The sequence below is a fragment of the Schistocerca cancellata genome, chromosome 2 (assembly GCF_023864275.1).
Source record: "Schistocerca cancellata isolate TAMUIC-IGC-003103 chromosome 2, iqSchCanc2.1, whole genome shotgun sequence".
Lineage (NCBI taxonomy): Eukaryota > Metazoa > Arthropoda > Insecta > Orthoptera > Acrididae > Schistocerca > Schistocerca cancellata.
The window spans coordinates 708,801,823-708,823,096 of record NC_064627.1 but is presented as its reverse complement, the minus strand read 5'-3'; the positions used below and the strand labels follow the sequence as shown (position 1 = coordinate 708,823,096).

General features: G+C 42.2%; 1 protein-coding gene across 1 annotated transcript in view; it reads left to right on the top strand.

Annotated features, from left to right (window-relative positions):
* The window catches only part of LOC126158025 (esterase E4-like), a 209,560-nt gene extending 189,875 nt beyond the window's left edge, over positions 1 to 19,685 (top strand). The window contains exon 13 of the mRNA XM_049916414.1: positions 19,405 to 19,685. Coding sequence (XP_049772371.1) covers positions 19,405 to 19,567 — 163 coding nt within the window. The 3' untranslated portion in view covers positions 19,568 to 19,685. The remainder of the gene's footprint in view (positions 1 to 19,404) is intronic.
* Positions 19,686 to 21,274: the final 1,589 nt, after the last annotated feature.

Below are 21,274 nucleotides of genomic sequence, written 5' to 3'. Positions count from 1 at the left end.
CTAACTACAGATGGTGCAACAATTGAAGGATAACGATTACCGGTTACGATTAGGAATCTGTCAACAAATGATAACAAAAATAAACAATGACGATGAATTTCTAAACAAACTGTGGGTGTCAGATGAGCCACATTTTCATCTCACAGGTTATGTGAATAAACAAAACTACCATTACTGGGCAAACACAAATCCTAATGACGTTCATGAGCGCCCTTTACACGCTAGTAAAGTGACAGTACAGTGTGGCGTTTCATCACATGGGATTGTTAGATCGCATTTTTTCGCAAATGAACAGGGAAAAACAATAACTGTCAATGCTGGTTGTTACGTGGAGATGTCACGAACTTTCGTTACATCTGCATTGTACAACTTTCAAACCGTTCAAGAAGCCTCGTTTCAAAAGGACGGAGCGATATCATACACTGCACGGCAGTCAATGGCATATGTGCGAGAATTGTTTGGCAGCCATGTGATCTCACGATTCGGCAACATTCCCTGGCCCCCTAGTTCACACCAGATTTATCGGTTTGTGATTTTTTCTTGTGGAGCTACCTCAAGAAAAAAGTCTACTCGACCAAGAACCCTGGATGAGTTAAAAAAGAAAATTCGGGACGCAATTCACAGTATCGCAGCTGAGAGGTTGCAGCGGTCAATGAGGAATCTCAACAGCAGATTTCACAAATGTATTCTTACAGGAGGACGCCATCTAAAGGACTTAATTTTTAAAAAAAATGACAAATGCCATCAGTGTTTTGCAAATGGCGAAGTTGAAAGGTTTCAGTTACTATTAATGCTATTTCTTTCCTTCATCACTTGTAGTTTTATTGGATTGTTGAAATGTTCTCGTTTTTCTGTCACCCTGTACATATACATACGTACAAGATACGTAATGAACAACGAAACGTGCTTTCTTTCGGCATTTTGTATTTGCAACAGTTACAGGGAATATAGGACTGTTACATACTACGTGTGTTTTGATTTCCTGTTGGGGGTGTGGACGCAAGCCCACTCAGTTTTTTACATGTCCGACGGGCTGCCGAGGCGACTGTGCGAGAAGGCCATGACGTAATGCAGTTCCCTCTTCCACCTGGCCACGTTTATTGCAACCTGACGGTGGGTACGGGAAGAGCTGCAGCTGTTTTTTGGCATGCCCCACCATGCTGCCTACACGGCGATGCATGTGCGAAGGGCTGTGCACTGATTGCCGACCTCTGGCCGCGGCATCAGCCACTATGCAAAAAAAGACGCACACCGTTCTTTGCTGGCATCCTCAGCAAGACTACAAATGTCAAAATCAGTTGCTACGACCACCTTTCAGTGAGTGTGAATATTGCTCAAAGTGTTATGCGGGAAAGCAAAACGTCAGTTATGCAAATATTCGAGAAATATTTGCTGTTCGTATGCTGCCAGTGTCACGCGCTACTGTAGAGGAAGTCTCTGTACGCTCGCAGCCTGTGGTTCAAATGGTTCAAATGGCTCTGAGCACTATGGGACTTAACATCTGAGGTCATCAGTCCCCTAGAACTTAGAACTACTTAAACCTAACTAACCTAAGAACATCACACACATCCATGCCCAAGGCAGGATTCGAACCTGCGACCGTAGCGGTCGCGCGGTTCCAGACTGAAGCGCCTAGAACCGCTCGGCCACACCGGCCAGTCAGCCTGTGGTGGCAGTCACACGATGTCGGGTTGCAGCATGATCAGGTCTATTGGCTTCTGTCTCTGGTTCTTTGGCCGACGTTCATCTGATGATTTTACTGATGTTTCGCCAGCACGAGTGGCTGGCATTGTCAAAGCCTCACCCTCCATTGCCGGTGATGAACTGGAGCCGAGCTCTCGGCCGCAGACTATAAGTACCTGGCGCGCCAACGACCGAGGGCTTCTCCGCAGTTATTTCCGGTGCGCTTCTCCTCTTGCTACCTGCGACGGTCGTTCGCTGCAGTACGGGAAGCCAGGATCCGTTTACCTTAAAGCTTTCCTCTTTCTTCTTGAAGCTATTCGGGTGTTTTTGTATTTCTACAGCTTCTCTGAACAAGCTGGTGTGGTAGTGCTTCTCTACAGCCAGAACTTCAGTGTCGACAAATTTTATTACGTGGTCGGTCTCACTCAGTGTGTGCTCTGCACAGGCACTGGACTTAGCAACTTGCAAACCTAAGATGTGGTACAGATACGTCGAAGATACTACCGTTGTGTGGAGCCATGGTGAAGAACAGCTCGGTGACTTCCTAAGACTCTTGAACAGCCTCCACGTCAACATAAAATTTACCATGGAAGTAGAAACGGACAAAGAACTGCCATTTCTAGATATGCTGGTTACAAGGGATGGAGAAAATGTGGGACACAGCGTGTGTCGAAAACCGACACACGCGGACCGATACCTGCACAAACTATCAAACCACCACCCGAGCCAGAAAAGAGGCATGATTAATACGCTCGTAAAGCGAGCAGGACGAATATGTGAGCCGCATCACCTCAGACGCGAAATGCAACACCTGGAAAGTTTTCTGAAGAGCAATGGGTACTCCATAAATTATGTTACAAGTGTAACAGAGCCAAACACTCGGCGAAGTAAAGAATCAGAAAAAGAAATGTCGGAAACGGCCTTTCTACCATACACTCCCAGAGTGGCGGACAGAATCGGCCGTTTATTGCGCAAATACGGCGTAAAGACGATTTTCAAACCGACAAGGAGATCAAAGAGTGTCTTAGATCGGCAAAGGAGAAAAGGGGCCCACTTGCAATGTTGGGCATATACCGTATACCATGCACATGCGGAAAACTTTATGTCTGAATGACTGGACCATCAATCTACACCAGGATCAAAGAACATAAGCGACATTGAAGGTTGGGGCAGGTGCAGAAATCGGCCGTGGCAGAGCACGCACTGAGTGAGACCGACCACGTAATAAAATTCGCCGACACGGAAGTTCTGGCTGTAGAGAAGCACTACCACACCAACTTGTTCAGAGAAGCTGTAGAAATACAAAAACACCCGAATAGCTTCAAGAAGAAAGAGGAAAGCCTTAAGGTGAACGGATCCTGGCTTCCCGTACTGCAGCGAACGACCGTCGCAGGTAGCAGGAGGAGAAGCGCACCGGAAATGACCGCGGAGAAGCCCTCGGTCGTTGGCACACCAGGTACTTATAGTCTGCAGCCGCGAGCTGGGCTCCAGTTCACCACCGGCAATGGAGGGTGAGACTTTGACAATGCCAGCCACACGTGCTGGCGAAACGTCAGTAAAATCATCAGATGAACGTCGGCCGAAGAACCCGAGACAGGACCCAATAGGCAGTTTGTCAACAAGTGGCCACGAAAGCCTTAACAGTTTTGTATGATCAAGTCTGCTACCATCTACACATGATCGCAGCGGCCTTGTGTGTCTGGATAGACAGATGTTGTGAGCTGATGATGTCCCCTACAGTCGTGTAAATAAATAAAATAGCATTCTTACCCTACTGCACAGCTGATGAAACGACTTCAGTTGTGATGCAGGACTTTTTGGTCGACACTGTGGTTGGTGTAGCTATCTCAACAAATGTCTCAGTATGTAACATTTGTTTATGAAAATAACTGTTCTTCTCCTGTGCCATCCAATATACACACACTGTGGTAATTGTTTAAACATTAAATTTATCATATTTACGATAATCTTCATATGTTTTACTTAACGACCTTGTAACGTAGTTGAATGGGTAGCTGCTGTACACTGGAAAGTAACTGCATGCCCGTTTTCTTACCTACTTGTGAAACTCTTGTCACTCTGTTCATCCCCGAGCCCTACAAGGCAGCTGATGCCGATACGTTGGCTGATATGTTCGTTGGCACCCATTCTGTTAAAATAATGAGAACATACCACAACTGCCAAACCGCTATCGGACGTGAATTTCGTTAACATTTGTCGTCATATACCTCTGGAAACTTATAAGGGGTTTGTGTCACTCAGAATCGATGTCGTATTTGGTGTAAACGGTATACTAATGTGCTGCTAAGTAGATCTTCATTTGTGCGAGCCATACTATCCAATTAGAACTCTTCTCAGAAATGGCTACTGTTAAAATTTAATTCGCACCAAAGCCTGCATACTACAAAAAAAGTCGATGTTAGTCAAAGAATGTAGTATGAGATATCAAAAAACTATGTGGTCATTGCACCTATTTTACGGTTACTGCATAGAAGTTTCAGCGCCTTAAAGTTTGTGACCATAGTGTGTGCAGATCTTTAGGAGAGAACTTTTCTAGGTGAACGTATGGTAGGAGCTGCAATAGATTTCATTCACGGGAATGTTACAGCATCGGTTTCCAGACGACAGAGAGGCCAGAAATCATCCAGTTCTATAATTAGACCACGTTTAAATGTAAAACTGTGTCGCCTTAGAAAAGGATCTGAAAGCTGTGTCGCCATGTTGAGCACACCGAGTGTGGTGGGGTACACAATCTGTATCAGACAAATTCTCTAGTTATGACAACCATTAGGTTTCCTCAATATTTTAAACTTAGGTAAGAGCATTTTAGAATTTCTTATCATTTTAAACTTAGGCCATGTGAACACTATTCTTAATTTCCCCATATTTTAAACTTACAGCTTGTAAGCTCTTTGAATATTCCACCATTTCAAACTTAGGCTTCCTGGCGTGAGGGAATTCGTTTCACATGTGACATCAGAGGGGGGTTAAACATACAGACTGCACTGTTTTCCAATTTAGAACGAGTGATCTGAAAAACCTGCAGGCTGGCTGTCATACAGCAGGGAAAATCTAACAACCATGCAGGCTGGCTCTGTATTCCGTGGTCCGCCATCTTAGATTTTAAACAGTACGATACTTGCACATCTTGCATTTTTTGATTTACCACCAATATACACTTAGGACAAGCATACTAGTTTCACAGTGCTGTCATAGGAGTAGGGTATAACCCTGCCTACTTCGGATTTCCCAACATTCTATACATAGGAAAACTGGGCATTGTCAGAGGGTGGAGGAGGGGGATAAATTTGTCAACAGTGCATGATATCATCAGTGATGTCACAGGGAAAAAACTGGCAACAGTGCAGAGTGGCCTAGAACCAGCCAACGGGCAGTTCTTCCCGTGACCCATATTTAGTCATTTCTATGTGAAGCATTGTCAAACCATTTAGGGAGTGAATGCAGTTTTTCTGGAGAACAGTTTTTCAATGTGAATGTTTTGTTTCTTTGCGGCTAATAATATATGATAACTTATTTGTATTTATTAATTATTTATTCATAGAATATCACCTTGTTCCCTATGGTTCTTCCAGTTTTATCGTAACTATTGAGAGAACAATTATAACCACAGATGAGATGCTTTAAATTTATTCCTGTGTATGTCAATTGGAAACTCATTTGTCATAATATAAATGTGTCCAGAAATGATTGAGAAGTACTTGTTGTGATGTCAGAGCAAAATGAAGTTCTTGTGGTTCATAATTCTTGAATAGTGATATTTATGTAGTATTAATCAAGTCTGAAAGCGAAATCCCTTAGAACTCTGAGGGTCTTCACATGGCCCAGAACATGCATATCCGAAATGCAGCATTTGCTAGATTCCACTTTTGTTATTACGGCAGTTACGTGCACGTGTCTACGACTTCATCTCACAATCAAGACAAGTGCCGCAGTGCAGTACGAAATAATTAGACTGAACGCAGAAATTTGCTAAACGATTTTCAACTTCTTCACTCCAACGTGTCTTGTCCTATGTGTGTAAACTACTGAACCAGTGGTTGTTGTCGACGGCAGCTCCTCGATATTCAGCACATACGGCAATAACTTGGGTTCCACGTTGCTGGCATCAGTACGACACCTCCTCTAATGTAGGGACATTAACAGAGATTCGCTCAACAAGCGTGACATGCCACGTTATTCCTTTAGATATCACTACAGTGCCTATTTAAGAGGTCTGTGTATAATGCAAAAAAGCCGGTAGTACTTAGGATATGAGTTTCTAGTTGTATTTTGCTATGTGATGAATGAGCAACGAGGTTTTACACTCCTTAGACGGAACGCATTTCCTCTCGTTGCCAGTTTTTTCCTTGTTTGTCACGGTTTCTTTTAAAAACTGGTCTTTATTTTTTAGTCAAAATTATATTTATCGAAGCAGACTTGGTTTGATATATAGGTGTTGGGGAATGGATACAGGAAGGAGATGTAAATTGCGTTAACGGCACTCAAGCAACAAATCAAACAGACGCAACGAGTTAATAATTCACATCACACGGAGAGCATGCTAGCTGTGATTACATTAGCTGTGGCACGTCACACGGCAGAGGAAGTGTTTCAACACGTTCAGACCACAATACTGAACCTCTTATGACGTGCCAGTGAGGGTGTTTCTATGCTAAACATTTCTAGAGGCTACCGCGGGCTTTCCCGTGTGTTAGCCCCTAATGGGAATAGGGCTTAAGAGCGTTTGACTTCTGGCCGCAGTCACGAATGTGACTGCATGTAAAGCCCTGAAAGCTCCAATGGTGGACATAAATAACTTTCTGATGTCGATCGTAAATCTTTACCCTCGACTCACAGTGACTTGAACCATTTACATACTTCAGTCATAAGCGTCGCGAATAATAAATGAATTGACGCCTCCCACTATGCAGTTTTTCATCCCGCCTACAAACTAATGTGTTACTACAGAGTGAATGACCTAAAACGTACACCACAAATATTGCGAAGATGGAAAGTGCTATTGATATGCGGTTTTCACAGAATGGATTGGTAGTCGGGGGCTCGTATTGCTACCCAACAAACAGATTGTAATAATACTTAGAAAGTGTATTTTTTGTGCAAACATACAGTTTTTAAGTGGATCAGTGCCTATTGACATTAACAAACTAAAAGTAGGGTAAATTAGAATGTCAGTGGTGTTTGTTGCAGGATTCTGAAACAAGTCGTTTACGAGATATCCTATTTTGAGAAGTTGCTAAATCGACACTTGTCCAATACCTGTGGTAGCACAGACTAAAGAACAAAATAAGTGCACACAGTAGTTACGTGGATTCTGGTCAGTAACGAAGCTACTCAGCATCACAGGTTGTGTTCAAAATGACCACTGGCACTAATACTCGCTTCCAGTCTGGTATGGAACGACTACTGCAAACATTCTAGCATATCAGCGGAGATTTTCGAGCAGGCTCCAGTATACGTCGTTGCCTGTCATTGGGTGTAGTTGGTATGTCACTGTAGACAGCGTTTTCAACTTTCCCCACAGAAAAAAAGTCTACAGGCATCAAATTGGGGGAAAGGGACAGCCAAGGTATAGGTCCTCTGCGTCCAATCCAACGATTTGGAAACAGTTCGTGAAGACATGTTCTGCGTGTACTATGGGCTGGACAGCCATCACGTTGGTACCACAGGTTCCTCCCAGACTGCAGAGGAAGGTTTTCTAGTATCTGTGGAAGATCTTCTGTTAGGAGACTGCAATACTTGTGTGTGTTCAGTGTTTCATCTATGAGCTGATGTTTCACTATCCCACATCATACGTTTACACTCTGTGGACGCTGACGTCCAGCTGACGAAGCCAATAGGGACTGCCAACAGATTGAGAATGCGTGTTTCGGTGGTTTACCTGGCAAAGAATGGTAAATGTGGCATCAGCACTAAACAAGATACACAGTACATCTGGAGTATCCTGTCTTAGTGCCCATGTACAGAAGTTAACACGATTCTTATAATCGTTTCCATGCAGTTCGTGATGGAGAGATGTATGATACGGATGGACTGCCAGTATTACTTGCGAGATGAAGGCGAAGCTCACCATCCGTAGGATCGTTGACAGAACCGACTGTGGCCTTTGGTACAGAGCCGAGTGGAGGATCTGATACCGGAGGTTCAGACGAATCTGCCACCATCTACGTTGCAGATTCCTCAATTTGCGCGATAGGACGGTGGGTTTCCGGGTTCCACTAAATAGGTTAGGAGTCCACAACACGCTGGGAGTGGCTACATGGGTAACAGGGGCTATGTGGAGAGGACTGGGCGGTTTTTTAGGATAGAGGGTCTCGGGAAAGCGCCAAAAAGGGCTTCAGCTTCAAAGGCTGCAGGATGAACACAGGAAGAGGGTAGAGATAGCAACAATCAGTATTGTAGTTTTAAACTGTCGTAGCTGTGTTGGGAAAGAACCAGAGCTCCAAGCTCTAATAGAAAGCACTGAATCACAAATCATTATAGGTTCGGGATGCTGGATAAAGACCTAACCGTGTTCAGAAAGGATATATTAAATTCAGTTGATGGTGGAGTGTTTATTGCTGCCAGAAGTAGTTTACCTTAAAGCGAAATTGAAGTTGATGCTTCCTGTGAATTAGTGCGGTTAGAGGTTATATTTAACAACAGGAATAATTAATAATTTGTTCCTTTTACAGAACCCCCGACTCAGATGATGCAGTTGCTGAACTGTTCATAGAAAACTTGAGTGTCGTTTCAAATAAGTATCCCACTCATACTATTATAGCTGGTGGTGACTTCAATGTACCCTCCATATGTTGGCGAAAATACATGTTTACGGTGGTAGGAGTAAAACGTCGTCCGAAATCATACTGAATACATACTCAGAAAATTATTTTGAACAACTAGTTCAGGAGCCCACTCGAAGTGTAAATGACTGCAAAAATATACTTGACCTCTTAGCAACAAACAATCCTGACCAAATAAGGGGCATATTGACAGATACAGGACTTAGCGACCACAAGGTTATTTTAATTAGAATGAATACCGGCATACGCAAACCCACCGAAAGTAAGCGCAAAATACGTACATTTAAAAAAGCATATGAATTTCGTTCGATGCCTTCCTAAGACACAATCTCCACTCCTTCCAATCTGCCTATGTAACCATGGACCAGAAGTGATTTGAATTCGAAGAATTAGTATCGATGGCAGTTGAGGGATATATACCAAATAAATTAATAAGAAATGGTACTGCTCCCGATGGTACACAAAACATGTCAGAACACTGTCGCAGTAGCAACGAAAAAAAATATGCCAAATTTAAAAGAACGCAAAATCCCCAAGATAAGCGAAGTTTTACATTAGCTCGGAATTTAGCGCCAACTACGATGTGAGACGCCTGTAATAGTTTCCACAACGAAACTCTGTCTTGAAATCTGGTAGAAAACCCAAAGACATTTTGGTCGTATATAAAGTACACCAGTGGCAAGACGTAATGAATGCATTCACTGTGCGATAACAAAGGTGATATTATTGATGACAGTGCCACTAAAGCAGAGTTATTAAACATGGTTTTCAAAAATTCCTTCACAAAAGAAGACGAATTAAATATTCCAGAAGTCGAATTAAGAACAACTGCCAACATAAGTAACTTGGAAGCAGATACTCTTCGTATAGCGAAGCAAATTGAAACACTAAAGAAAGGCAAGGCTACCGGTCCAGACTGTAAACCAGAGATTGGGCTGATACAATAGCTCGATACTTAGCAATCACATACCACTCGCTCGTAGAAAGATCAGTATCCAAAGGCAAAAGTTGTGCAAGTCACACCAACACCCAAGAAGGGAAAATGAGTAATCCGCTGGATAACAGACCCACACCATTAACGTCGATTTGCAGTACGATTTTGCGGGTTGAGTGGCCGAACGGTTCTAGGCGCTTCAGTTTGGAACCGCGCGACCGCTACGGTCGCAGGTTCGAATCCTGCCTCGGGCATGAATATGTTTGCTGTGCTTAGGTTAGTTAGGTTTAAGTAGTGCTAAGTTCTAGGGGACTGATTACCTCCGAAATTAAGTCCCATGGTCATGGTGCTCAGAGCCATTTTGCAGTACGATTTTGAAACATGTATTGTTCAGAAACTGGCTCTAAGCACTATGGGACTTAACATCTGAAGTCATCAGTCCCCTAGACTTAGAACTACTTAAACCTAACTAACCTAAGGACATCACACACATCCATGCCCGAGGCAGGATTCGAACCTGAGACAGTAGCAGCAGCTCGGTTCCGGACTGAAGCGCCTAGAACCGCACGGCGACAGCGACCGGCAAAACATATATTGTGCTCGAACATTATGCATCATTTTGGAGAAAACTATTTATTGGCAAATAGTCAACACGGATTCAGAAAATATGGTTCTTGTGAAACACAACTAGCTAGCTCCTTATTCTCACGAAGTAACGAGTGCTGTCGACAGGGGACGTCAAATTGATTCGATATTTTTAGATTTCCAGATGGCTCTTGTCAGCGTTCCTCACAAACGATTTCTAATTAAATTGCGTGCCTATGGAGTATCGTCTCAGCTGTGTGAATGGATTTGTGATTTCCTATCCGAAAGGTTACAGTTCTTAATAACTGAAGGAAAGTAAAACGTAAGTAATACCTGGCGTTCCGCAAGGAATGTTATACAGTAGACCCTCTGTTGTTCCTGGTGTTCATAAATGATTTAGGAGACAATCTGAGGAGTCCACTAAGATTGTTTGCACCTGATAGTGTCATTTACCCTCATATAAAGTCATTAGATGGTCAAAAACAATTGTAAAAGGACTTAGACAAGATTTATGTATGTTGAAAAAAATCATGAAAAGTGTAAAAATCATCCATATGAGCACTAAAAAGAATCCGATCACACAAATCTAAGACTGTAAACTCAGATAAATAGTTATGGATTACAATTACTACTTAGGGATTACAATTACGAATAACTTAATTTGGAACGATAACATAGATAATCCTGTGGGGAAAGCAAACCAAAGATTTCGATTTGTTGGCAGAACACTTAGAAAATGTAACAGCTCCACTAGAGAGACTGCTTACGCTACGCTTGTCTCCTCTCTTCTGATTAGTGGTGTGTGGTTTGGGATCCACAGCAGATCGTATTGACGAAGGACATCGAAAAGTTCAAAAAATAGCCGCTCTCTTTGTATTATCGCGAAACAGGGGAGAGAGTGCGACGAATATGATACGCTAACTGGAGTGGCAGTTATTAGAACGAAGGCGTTTTCCATTGTGGCAGAATCTTCTCATGAAATCACCAAGCCTCACCTCATAGCATCAAAATGTTTTGTTGGCGCCCACCTACGTAGAGAGAAATGATCATTGTAATAAAATGAGATAAATCGGAGCTCGGGCACTTATGGTGTGTCGCAGAATAATCATGTAGATGTATATGTAGATGTATGTCGACGGAGTATGCGTAGGAGACTTGCCCGACTCACGCCAGTTAATCATGCGATTGCGCGGAAGATAAAGTGTGCATCAACAACAACAGCTGCAAGAACATTAATTTTCCCTCCTCTGTCGTCACTTGTTACCTTCTGTTATGTTTTCTAGGTGTTACACTGCCACTTTCACGGACTGGTTGAAGAGGTTCACAAATAAGCCGAGATGGTTGACGTCTACTGTGACACTTTGTCGCATATACTGTACAAGAACGAACTGCATTCTACCTACACTCCTGCATTGGTAAATCCCATCGTCCACTGGCTATGTCGGTATCCCTGGGAACGAAGCTGCAGATGCCGCGGCTAAGGCTGCGGTCCTCCAGCCTCGGACAACTTCTTGTTGTGTGCCTTCATCTGATTTTAGCAGGGTCATTTGTCAGCGCATTTTATCGCTGTGGCATGCCGATTGGTCTACACTTACTGAAAACAAGATTCAGGCCTTGAAACCTCTCCCCACGGCGTGGACGACCTCTTCACGCCCTTCTCGGCGAGAGGAGGTCGTTTTGGCCCGGTTACGGATTGGACACTGCCGGTTCAGCCACCGCCATCTGCTGACGGCTGCGCCAGCGCCGTTCTGTCCATGTGGGCAAGTGCTGACGGTACGCCACATTTTAACGTCCTGTCCGAATTTTAATACACTACGCATTGATCTTGGCCTGCCATGTACTCTGGATGAAATTTTAGCGGATGACCCAGGAGCAGCTGCTCGCGTTCTTCGTTTTATCCACTTGACAAACCTATCTAAGGACATTTGATTATGCTGTTTTCTTTTAATCCCTTGCCTGTTAATGTGCCTTTTATAGTGTTGTCCTTTTTAGTTGCTGTTTTAACCTTGTGCCTCGCAGTGCATTCATAATTTAGTCTGGGCGCTAATGACCACTGTAGTTGTGCTCCCTAAAACCACAAAAAAGCCACGTCCACTGAAGACTTATTGCTTGGATTATTACACAATAACTGACTAGCAAGTCGCAATACACTCAAGAAACACACAAGCATTCTGTATGCTAACATAACAATATCGTACCCAGCAACTACGGTGGTTGAGTGGGACAAACAAGTGCCGATGCGGAAAGTTTTCAAAATACGATAGCTCGGAAAGCACTCACATTAGAATCGTGCAACAAATACCACTGACATTCTGAGCTATCCTACTTTCAGTTTGCTAATGTCAATAGGCACTGTTCCATTTAAAAACTGTATGTTTGCACAAAAAATAAACTTTCTAAGTATTATTACAATCTGCTTATTGGCTAACAATACGCACCCCTGACTACCAGTTCATTCTGTGAAAACCACTCATCAACAGCGCTTTCCATTACAGCAATATTTGCGGTCGAAGTTTTAGGTGATTCAGTCCGTTTATTTCCATGGCAGTTCTACTGATGATGAAAAGCTTTATTTCGTAAACAGCAAGCATTAGTCAGTATACTCGAGTAACCGGTACTTGGTGACCTGTGTAAATTTCCCAAGAACAATCATATGGTCGCCACGACATTAGATAGTAAATCTAACATAAAAAGTAAATCCAGAAATAATACAATTTTAGTACTAGTGCGTGTAGCGGCCACCAAAATAGCACAGTGTTGAAACTTCCTGGCAGATTAAAACTGTGTGCCCGACCGAGACTCGAACTCGGGACCTTTGCCTTTCGCGGGCAAGTGCTCTACCAACTGAGCTACCGAAGCACTACTCATTCTGGAAACATCCCCCAGGCTGTGGCTAAGCCATGTCTCCGCAATATCCTTTCTTTCAGGAGTGCTAGTTCTGCAAGGTTCGCAGGAGAGCTTCTGTAAAGTTTGGAAGGTAGGAGACGAGGTACTGGCAGAAGTAAAGCTGTGAGTACCTGTCGTGAGTCGTGCTTCGGTAGCTCAGTTGGTAGAGCACTTGCTCGCGAAAGGCAAAGGTCCCGAGTTCGAGTCTCGGTCGGGCACACAGTTTTAATCTGCCAGGAAGTTTCATATCAGCGCACACTCCGCTGCAGAGTGAAAATCTCATTCTGGTAGCACAGTGTTAGTTGTGGTATATAATTATGCTTGCTCTCAAACACAGAATGGAATGTTCTGGCAAGGGCCTTTTTTCAATGGCAGACTGGAAGTACTGTTTTTTGTTCATTAACGCTTTTAATCAGTTTGCTCTCCAATAGCTGCACTTCGAGCGACACTCACTCCGAATCGATAAGACACTAAACACAACAGTCAAAAGACATTGGAAAAGTGTACAAAAACTTGGCAAAAATCCCGACACATCCAAGTAGCATACTCTTTTTAACAACCATAAGAAATAATCGTTATCATTTGTAGTCGACAATTCAACTTACAGTGTCCAAGGTAGTTTGGCAGAACCTGAAAACAGCTCTCTTACACACACGTGCTCAAGTTGACTGAGGCCCTCCTGAAATACATCAGAATTCGGTCTCCTTCATATACAGTATCAATAGCTCAACTGTAAAGTATTACATAATAATAATAGTAAGTAAATTTCTTAAATAGACGACTCGCTCTCAAGTCTGCTATTCTGATATACGAGATATCAGTGCTATTTGTAGAGAGAATTACGGAAATGACCATAAATGGTACACGAGTTTCCAGTTCACTGGAACATCGCTGAACTTCTAAATCTAGTCCAAAAACACTCAGTCACAAAATTACAAAAATCGTTACTCATCTTCTAAGAACTCGGTTAAACAACATTTTCTATACGTGTAGACAAAGATAAGAACGCTTGCTTTTTATAATTTTATTCCACCGGACCTATATCGAGCTACACGCTTATCATCACTGGTCCTGTAGAAGATATACTGTACAGTACTATAATGTGTAATATTATATGATACAGGCTATGTATCATGAGACATGTTTGTAATCACACATAGTTATGTTAATGTACATAGAATTTACTTGTATTTTTGTGCTTTCACAGAATATTTTGCAAATATTTATGAAAGTGTTTTATCAATTTTATCTCATTCACAGCTCGTCTTCATATTGGTATGAATGACGCTAATTGTGGTATAATACCAGTGATATATTTTGTCCTCAAATACGTCAAATACAGTGCTTCATGGGTATTTGTTTTGATAGTGTTTTGTGTGGTTTAAGTAACCTGTACGATCTCTCTGCTTCGTCCATTGTTAATAAACGTATAAAACAGAAATACACAAGAAGTTATATCTTTAACATTTGTGAGGACGAAATATATTACTGGTATTAGACAGCATGATTAGCCTCGTTCATACTAGCACAAGGGCGTGCTGTAAATCAGATAATGTTGATATAATATATTCACAAAGACCTGCAAAAAGTACTATGATGTTATCCAAATAAAATGAAAGTAAGTACTACACACTCTAACGCAAAATATATACATTTATAAACACGCTCTACTCTCATAACTTATAGTCTGTACTGTATAATGTGATGTATTATATTACATTTTACTTTCTATAGGACCACTGACAATGAGCGTGTAGCTCGCTGTTGGTCTGGAGGGGTACATATATAAAAAACAAGCACCCTTCTCTTCGTCTATGTATACAGGTACTATCGTTTATCAACTGCGTGAAGGCTGCAAGATATGCTGAATACAAAACATTTGTAATTCTAAATTATGTTAAGTAAGCAGTCACATAATAATTAATTATACAAAAACTGTCATATGAATTATTGTTTCAGTAAATATTTTACAATACAATTCAATTATTATTGTTAATGAAAGACAAAGATATTTGTATTGCGTCCATCGGAAATACAAAAGAAAGAAAGAGGGAAAAGAGAGACAGAATGATTGTATATGGCTCTGTTTTCCTCTCATGCTTCGTATTCCATAGATAAAGTTATGTGATGTAAAAAAAAAGTATAGATACATCTCAGACCAAATTAACAGAGAGAGACATGACATTTACTGCGTGTCACCTGGGTCTCACATTCACAAAGACACTGCGCGGGCTTTAGTTAACGACGGAGAAACACTGTTAGTACTGCGTCTCCGTATTTGAGAAATACAAAAATACAAGCCTTAGTACTGCGCTCTCAACATTCAACTGAAAGTTATACATACAAATTTTATAAAATGAGCTGTTATGCTTCATGTATGCTCAAAATGTTTGCATCAAAACCCGTCAAATAAAGGTGCAAAAACACCATATGCGAAGAGAAGAAATGCTATACCACAATATTTCGGGTATAATGTCCGCTGAAATTTCGTCTCTCAACTGTACGAAAGCTCTAAATTTTGAACGACTGAAATGTTATACATTGTCCAGTCACAGTATGTAACCAGCGGTCAAAACCCTGAATAACCAAATATTGCAGCACAGACCGCTGCGAGACAGGCAAGAAGAGAGTCACTGAGGCTCTGGAAAGTACTGACAGGGATATGGAATCATTCCAAATACAGTGTCGTGGCCAGCTGCACTAAGTTTCTCGCTTGAGGATCAATGGCGTGAATAGCCAGATCGAGGCTACATATTCTAGATAGGGTTTAAATCCAGAGACTGGGGCGAGGGGAGGACAATAAACTAATCCTGTAGCTCTTCGAACCACTCACGTACACTGTGAGCTGTGTGACACGACGCATTGCCTTAGTGGTCGATGCCATCAGGACGAGGAAAAACAAACTGGATTTAGTGGTGGACAGGGTCTTCAATGATAGATGCATCCAGTGTGCCTTCCCGAATAGCGAGATCATCCAGGCAATGCCAGGAGAACATTGCCTACACCAGGGGTTCCCAACAAAATTTTCTCGAGGACCCCTCATCGAGCATGATTGGTACCTGGTCTGCAGAGACAGGTCGAGGACATAGAATCAGTGCGTAGTGGGAATGTCTGTGTTACTGATGTTACTGATAAGTCGCATATATGTACAGTATTTAATAATCACTTTCTGAATATAGCAGGTGAACTAAATAGAAACCTAGTCCCAACAGGGAATCATATAGCGCTCGTAGAAAAAAGTGTTCCGAGACTGTTACCTGAAATGCTCCTCCATGATACTGACAAGAGGGAGATTGAGTTAATAATTAAATCACTAAAGACCAAGAACTCTCATGGATATGACGGGGTATCTAGCAGAATACTGAAGTATTGTTCCATGTATGTTAGCCCAGTACTTAGCCATATCTGTAACTTTTCCTTTAGGAGTGGTCGGTTTCCTGACCGATTAAAGTACTCGGTAGTGAAGCCACTTTATAAAAAGGGAGACAGGGATAATGTTGATAATTATAGACCTATTTCTATGCCATCGGTGTTTGCTAAAGTTATCGAGAGGGTTGTATATACAAGGTTACTGCAACATTTAAATTCACATAATTTGCTGTCAAATGTACAGTTTGGTTTTAGAAATGGCTTAACAACTGAAAGTGCTATAGTCTCTTTTACTCTGTGAGGTTTTGGACGGATTAAATAAAAGGTTGCGAACGTTAGGTGTTTTCTTTGATTTAACGAAGGCTTTTGACTGTGTTGACCACAAAATATTACTGCAGAAGTTGGAACATTATGGAGTAAGGGGAGTAGCTTACAATTGGTTCGCCTCTTACTTTAAGAACAGAAAGCAGAAGGTAATTCTCCGCAATATTGAGACTGGTAATGATGTTCAGTCCCAATGGGGCACTGTTAAATGGGGCGTTCCCCAAGGATCGGTGCTGCGGCCACTGCTGTTTCTTATTTATATAAATGATATGCCTTCTAGTATTACAGGTGATTCAAAAATATTTCTGTTGCTGATGACACCAGCTTGGTAGTGAAGGATCTTGTGTGTAATATTGAAACATTATCAAATAATTTAGTTCATGAAATAAGTTCGTGGCTTGTGGAAAATAATTTGATGCTAAATCACAGTAAGACTCAGTTTTTACAGTTTCTAACTCACAATTCAACAAGAACTGACATTTTAATCAGACAGAATGGGCATGTTATAAGCGAGACGGAACAGTTCAAGTTCCTAGGCGTACGAATAGATAGTAAGCTGTTGTGGAAAGCCCATGTTCAGGATCTTGTTCAGAAACTAAATGCCGCTTTATTTACCATTAGAACAGTATCTGAAATAAGTGACATTTCAACACGAAAAGTAGTCTACTTCGCATATTTTCATACGCTTATGTCATATGGTATTATTTTTTGGGGTAATTCTTCTGATTCAAAAAGGGTATTTTTGGCTCAAAAACGGGCTGTTCGAGCTATGTGTGGTGTAAGTTTGAGAACCTCTTGTCGACCCCTAATCAATAGTCTGGGAATTCTGACATTGCCCTCACAGTATATATTTTCTTTAATGTCGTTTGCTGTTAGCAAAATTAGCTTATTCCCAAGAGTTAGGAGCTTTCACTCAGTTAATACTAGGTAGAAATCAAATCTGCATGTGGAATGCACTTCCTTGACTCTTGTGCAAAAAGGAGTGCACTATTCTGCTGCATCCATTTTCAATAAGCTACCACAAGAACTCAAAAATCTTAGCAGTAGCCCAAACTCTTTTAAGTCTAAACTGAAGAGTTTCCTCATGGCTATCTCCTTGTATTCTGTCGAGGAGCTCCTGGAAGAGCTAAAAAATTAAGCAAACTCCAGTGTTACATTCTTGATTTCTTTATTTAAACTAATGACGTGTCGCCTGAATATGTTTCTTATATTTCATTTTATCTGTTTCTACAATCGTGTTATAATTTCATGTATTGACTCGTTCCATGACCATGGAGACTTCTCCTTAATGTGGTCCCACGGAACAATAAGTAAATAAATAAAAAATAAAAAAACCTTGTCATATCACAGTATCAAGTACCTAAAAAAGCCAAATTAAGAGTGTTTTTTATACATTTTCTATTTTTGGTACTTAGAAAAAACATTGACATATTCATTATTGAAAAAATATTGAGCTTAAAACTTTTTCAATTTAGCCATCATTGTTATTGTTAAATTTTTGATTATTGCTCAAAATCTTTTGTCTTTGAAATATAGTTAATATATTTTTTATTGTAATAGCATCTTGCGGACCCCTCTGGCATAGCTCGCGGACCCCTGGGGGTTCACGGACCACCTGTTGGGAACCACGGGCCTAGACCATAATGCGCCCTCCTCTAGCCTGGATCCTTCGGAAAACGCAGCGGCCATCTGTCCGATGGAGCACAAAACACGATTTACCTGAAAAGGACGTCCGTCGCCACTCGGTGGACGTCCAGTTGCGGTACTGACGTGCAAATTCTAGTCTTCATCGCCGATGAACTGCAGTCTCAGCACGCGTGCATTAATCAGGCGCCTGCTGCGGAGGCTCATAAACAGCAACGTTCGCCGAACAGTCGTTGAGCAGACACTTTTGGTAGCCGCTTGATTCATCTGGGTGTCAGTTACTCAACAGTGGCCCGACACGTCTCTGCAGCCGTCTACCCTTGTCACTTTCGGCCTGTGGTGCACAACAGCTGCCTTGGCGCCGATTTTGGATACCGCCATTTTCTTCTTCTTCTTCTTCTTCTTCTTGCGTTACGGCCTCTGTAGGACCACGGGTAGCCCCTTTGTGGACTGCATTTTCCTCTTCTTCTCCCAGAACCTCTTCATTCTTTCTCTTCTTCTCTCCCGCTCTTCCTCCGAGATCTTCAGTTTCCGTTTCTCCTGTCGGCTCCACTGGTAACACTCTAATCTTTTCCTGTATTCTTCTCTGTCATTGATCTCCGGCTTATTGGTCTGTGTATATTTGTTCCTCCAATTTTCCTTTCCTTCGACCTTGATCCCCAATTCCAACCAGTCCTTCCGAAGTTGAACAACCTACTTGATTCCTGTCTTTCCCCTTGTCCTCCCTGTTGTTTCCCACACTCTCTTCGTCATTCTGTCCATACTCATCCTAACTACATGTCCAGCAAACCATTTTGCCGTGCACAGTGTACTTTAACCAAGGCGGCACGCGAACAATTTACAAACTTAGTAATTTCAGAAACGCTTCCACCCTTGGCTCGAAAGCCAACGGTCGTGCGCTTTTGGTCGATGGACAAATCGCGCCATTTGTGCATTACGGCAACGACTTAACTTTTTCCCACTTGCCCCTGACACGCTTTCCATTCCCTCCTTTACTAATGCTCCCACCTGCCGTCTGTGAGTAGTTACTACACGTTGAAGTCGAACATACGCGGTGGTCACTTTAATGTAAATGGACCGCGTACCATTCGGGGACGCTCTGAGTGCAGTCTTCCCTCTAGCCTCACACTTGTTCCACTGTCATAGCTGTGTGACCCTGCGCTGAACTGCCAACAGGGAGCCCTCGGCGACCGTGGGCGTGGCGTGGCCGCCGCACACGGACGACGACCCGGCCTACCTGGAGGTGGGCCGCGAGTTGCGGGCCCGCAGGGACCTGCTGCCCGCCAGGATGGACTTCTGGAGGAGCGTCCTGCCCAGGCCCGCGCCACCTCAGCTCTGAACCTGAAGCAGTCCTGCGACAAGCGTTCTCTGCACTATTTATTTATTAATTTATATGTTGTACAGTGCTTTGTAAATAAACCCGTCACTCTTATCGATTTAATAAATTGGTTCCATACTGCCAAGACTCAACAATCTCACTCAGAAAGCTGCACGGTGTTTCTATCCGATTTTAAAAAACTGTAATTTTGGTAGCCTTTGAATAAAGACCTGTAATACAGCGTACAAATAGGCAAAGCAACTGAAAGTAAAGCTTCGGTTCACTAGGAGAAAAATGAAAGCGGATACGGAATTTGCTATGATTTTATTGAAAGACATGAAGATTTACAGCTGAGGACAGCTTACTCCACGACTCTTCAGCGAGCAGTAGGTTTGAGCAAGGAAAAAGTTGACAAATACTTTGATGAACTTCGTGAATAGATGAACAGGTTCAAATTTATAACCATTTACGATCCAATTAAAACTTTCCTGTAACATAATGACTTTTTTACATACTACAGTCTCAGGTCCGATACAACACTTCAAAACTTCAATAACCAAAATGCAAAGGATGATAAAATATTAAAAAAATAACGAATATATATTGTTATGACACCGAGTTGTATAATTCTACTAAGTAACGCATCAGAGTATCGTTTACCGTGAAGAATGTCCCAACACAACCTGCAAAAAATATTATAGTTTCGAAAAAGCTTATGTTGCTGATCCATCCGACTTTTCCTTACACGTTTTACATGCGGGTGCATACAACTTGTAGTACTTCCTAAATTATGTTTAGAGTCAAACGTTTCACTTACCTTCCACAGATCATCAACTAGCCCTCCACCGCACTCATACAAACGTTCAGACATGGTCAAACGTGCCCCATACCTTACATAGCGTGTCTAGAAGTACTGGGTTGAATCGTGTTGCAATGAGGTGTCACAGATCACTCAACGTTGATGGAAGGGGCGACGCTGACAAACCCTTACAAAAAAGGTCACTTACTGTAAGATCAGCTAACTTTGGAGGCTAATGGTGCAATGTAACATCAGTATGCCACCTACGTCAGAACTGTTGCTGGAGCATCCCATTATTGGCTGCTGTGTTTCCAATATACTTACATTCTGGCTGCTTAATTTTGCACTTGAATGAAACGTAGCCTCATCACTTAATACAAAACGCGAAACAAAGTTCCCACCTTCCGTCCCCAGTCCCAGAATGAATGCAGTAAACCCTACACGTTACTATCATCATGAATGATTGTAACACTTGAATCCCGTATGTCTTGAAAAGCAAACGTCGCCACAGAACTCACAGACAGACACATGAGGAATGGCTGACTCTCGGATGGCACTACGAGTAGACTTCTGTGAACTACATGCAAAACTCTGTTGAATGCACTCTACGGTTCGAAAGAGCAAACGTGGGCTACCTCTGTTTCCCCTTACACAAACAACCAACGTCTTGAAACGACTGCTGCAATCGTCAAACGGGCTGGGCTATAGGATCTGCAGTGCCGTACTCTTGACGAAAATCACACCGCACAGTTGTGAGTGAACTGCAGTTGTTAAAACGGAGCACGCATAACGGCTTTTGCTGCTATGCTATCACCATCCTCATTCGACACATATTGGGTAAATAACGAGCGAGCGAGTTGGCTGCATCAATGAGGCTCCTACTTTTAGTTTCGATACGTAAGTCGTAACTGAGGCCAAATTTTTATCTT